Genomic DNA, 1,939 nt, shown 5'->3' on the forward strand with positions numbered 1-1,939 from the left:
AGCAATAGTAGATGGTTTGCGCAATTACCAGAATGTCCTCGCCTTAAATTTAGAGTTTAGCCTATAGCTAAGGACAATATAAAACAAAGATGAGGCAGTCGTTGAAGTCCAATTTGGTAATAACACACACTGTTTCGCGCCAACACAACTCATTCTTCCATTACGATTCCAATGCCAAAACCTACTTCATCGAACAGCTCCAAACTTGCAAGAATTTAATCTCTGCAACCACCACCCATTCCAACGTTGTCAAAAGTGGGTTATCAAATGACACTTTTACCACTAACCACCTTATCAACTGTTACATCAGGTTCCTCAAAATTAACCATGCACATAAACTGTTCGACGAAATGCCTCAGCGTAATGTTGTGTCTTGGACTTCCCTTATGGCTGGTTATGTCACCTGTGGTCGACCCAATACCGCCCTTTGGCTCTTCCATCAGATGCAGGGGACATTGGTTCTTCCAAATGAATTCACATTTGCCACTCTCATCAATGCATGTTCTATCCTTGCCAGCCTTGACATGGGAAGAAGAATTCATGGTCGTGTTGAGGTTATGGGCTTTGGGTCCAATCGTGTTGTTTGTTCTTCCCTCATTGACATGTATGGGAAATGCAATCATGTTGATGAAGCTCGGATGGTTTTTGATTCCATGTGTGTAAGGAATGTGGTTTCTTGGACCTCCATGATCACCACTTATGCTCAAAATGCACAAGGCCATCATGCCCTACAATTGTTTAGGGAGTTCACTCACTTGAGGATGGAGAAACCAAACCATTTCATGTTGTGCAGTGTGATCAGTGCTTGTGCAAGCTTGGGCAGCCTAGGTTCTGGGAAGGTCACTCATGGAATGGTCATCCGTCTTTGCCACGATGCAAATGATGTAGTTGCTACAGCACTTGTGGACATGTATGCCAAATGTGGTTGTGTTCACTATTCTGATAAAGTCTTCAGGAGAATCCCAAATCCTTCTGTAATTCCCTATACTTCAATGATTGTTGGTGCTGCAAAATATGGACTTGGAACTTTGTCTCTACAACTTTTTCAGGAAATGATTGACAGAAGAATAAAACCCAATGATGTCACTTTTGTTGGAGTCTTACATGCTTGCAGCCATTCAGGGCTAATAGACAAAGGACTTGAGCTCTTCAACTCCATGAATGGGAAATACAGGGTGATGCCTGATTCAAAGCATTATACATGCGTTGCAGATATGCTAGGTCGAGTAGGTCGTGTTGAGGAAGCCTACCAGTTAGCAAAATCAGTTCATGTAGAGCGGGATGGGTACTCCATATTGTGGGGAACACTTCTTTCAGCGAGTAGGCTTCATGGTAGAGTAGACATCGCCTTCGAAGCCAGCAGGCGGCTAATAGAGTCCAATCAGCAAGTAGCAGGTGCATATGTAACATTGTCCAATGCATATGCATTGGCAGGGGACTGGGAAAATGCTCATCAGTTAAGATCTGAAATGAAACATACTGGAATTTGCAAGGAACCTGGTAGCAGTTGGATTGAGATAAAGAACTCGACTTATGTGTTCCATGCTGGGGACGTCTCAAAGTGCTCTCAAGCGAATGAGATTCTGAGCTTGCTAAAGGAATTGAAACATAGAATGAAGGAAAGGGGATATGTAGGACGAACTACAGGTTTGGTGTTTGTTGATATAGAAGAGGAAGCCAAAGAGGAAATTGTTAGTTTGCACAGTGAGAAACTTGCATTGGCGTTTGGATTAATAAATATGCCTAAAGGAGTCACAATCAGAGTAATGAAGAACTTGAGAATGTGCAGGGATTGTCATGAGAGCTTCAAGCTGATTAGTGATATTGTAGAGAGAGATTTTGTTGTGAGAGACGTGAATAGATTTCATCATTTCAAAAATGGTTTGTGTACATGTGGAGATTTTTGGTAACTATTCATTTTAGGCTATTGGCCATTGCA

The 1,939-nt window shown here is 42.1% G+C and overlaps 1 protein-coding gene across 1 annotated transcript; it reads left to right on the forward strand.

The window, feature by feature from the left end:
- On the forward strand, positions 1 to 1,939 carry LOC107464554 (pentatricopeptide repeat-containing protein At4g15720). The gene has a single exon (XM_016083479.3). The coding sequence runs from the start codon at positions 90 to 92 to the stop codon at positions 1,908 to 1,910; it is 1,821 nt and encodes a 606-aa protein (XP_015938965.1). The 5' UTR covers positions 1 to 89; the 3' UTR covers positions 1,911 to 1,939.

The sequence above is a fragment of the Arachis duranensis genome, chromosome 1 (assembly GCF_000817695.3).
Source record: "Arachis duranensis cultivar V14167 chromosome 1, aradu.V14167.gnm2.J7QH, whole genome shotgun sequence".
NCBI lineage: Eukaryota > Viridiplantae > Streptophyta > Magnoliopsida > Fabales > Fabaceae > Arachis > Arachis duranensis.

What these genes read in the sequence shown, in the direction of transcription:
- LOC107464554 (XM_016083479.3), top strand. Translation starts at nt 90, where the DNA reads ATGAGGCAGTCGTTGAAGTCCAATTTGGTAATAACACACACTGTTTCG.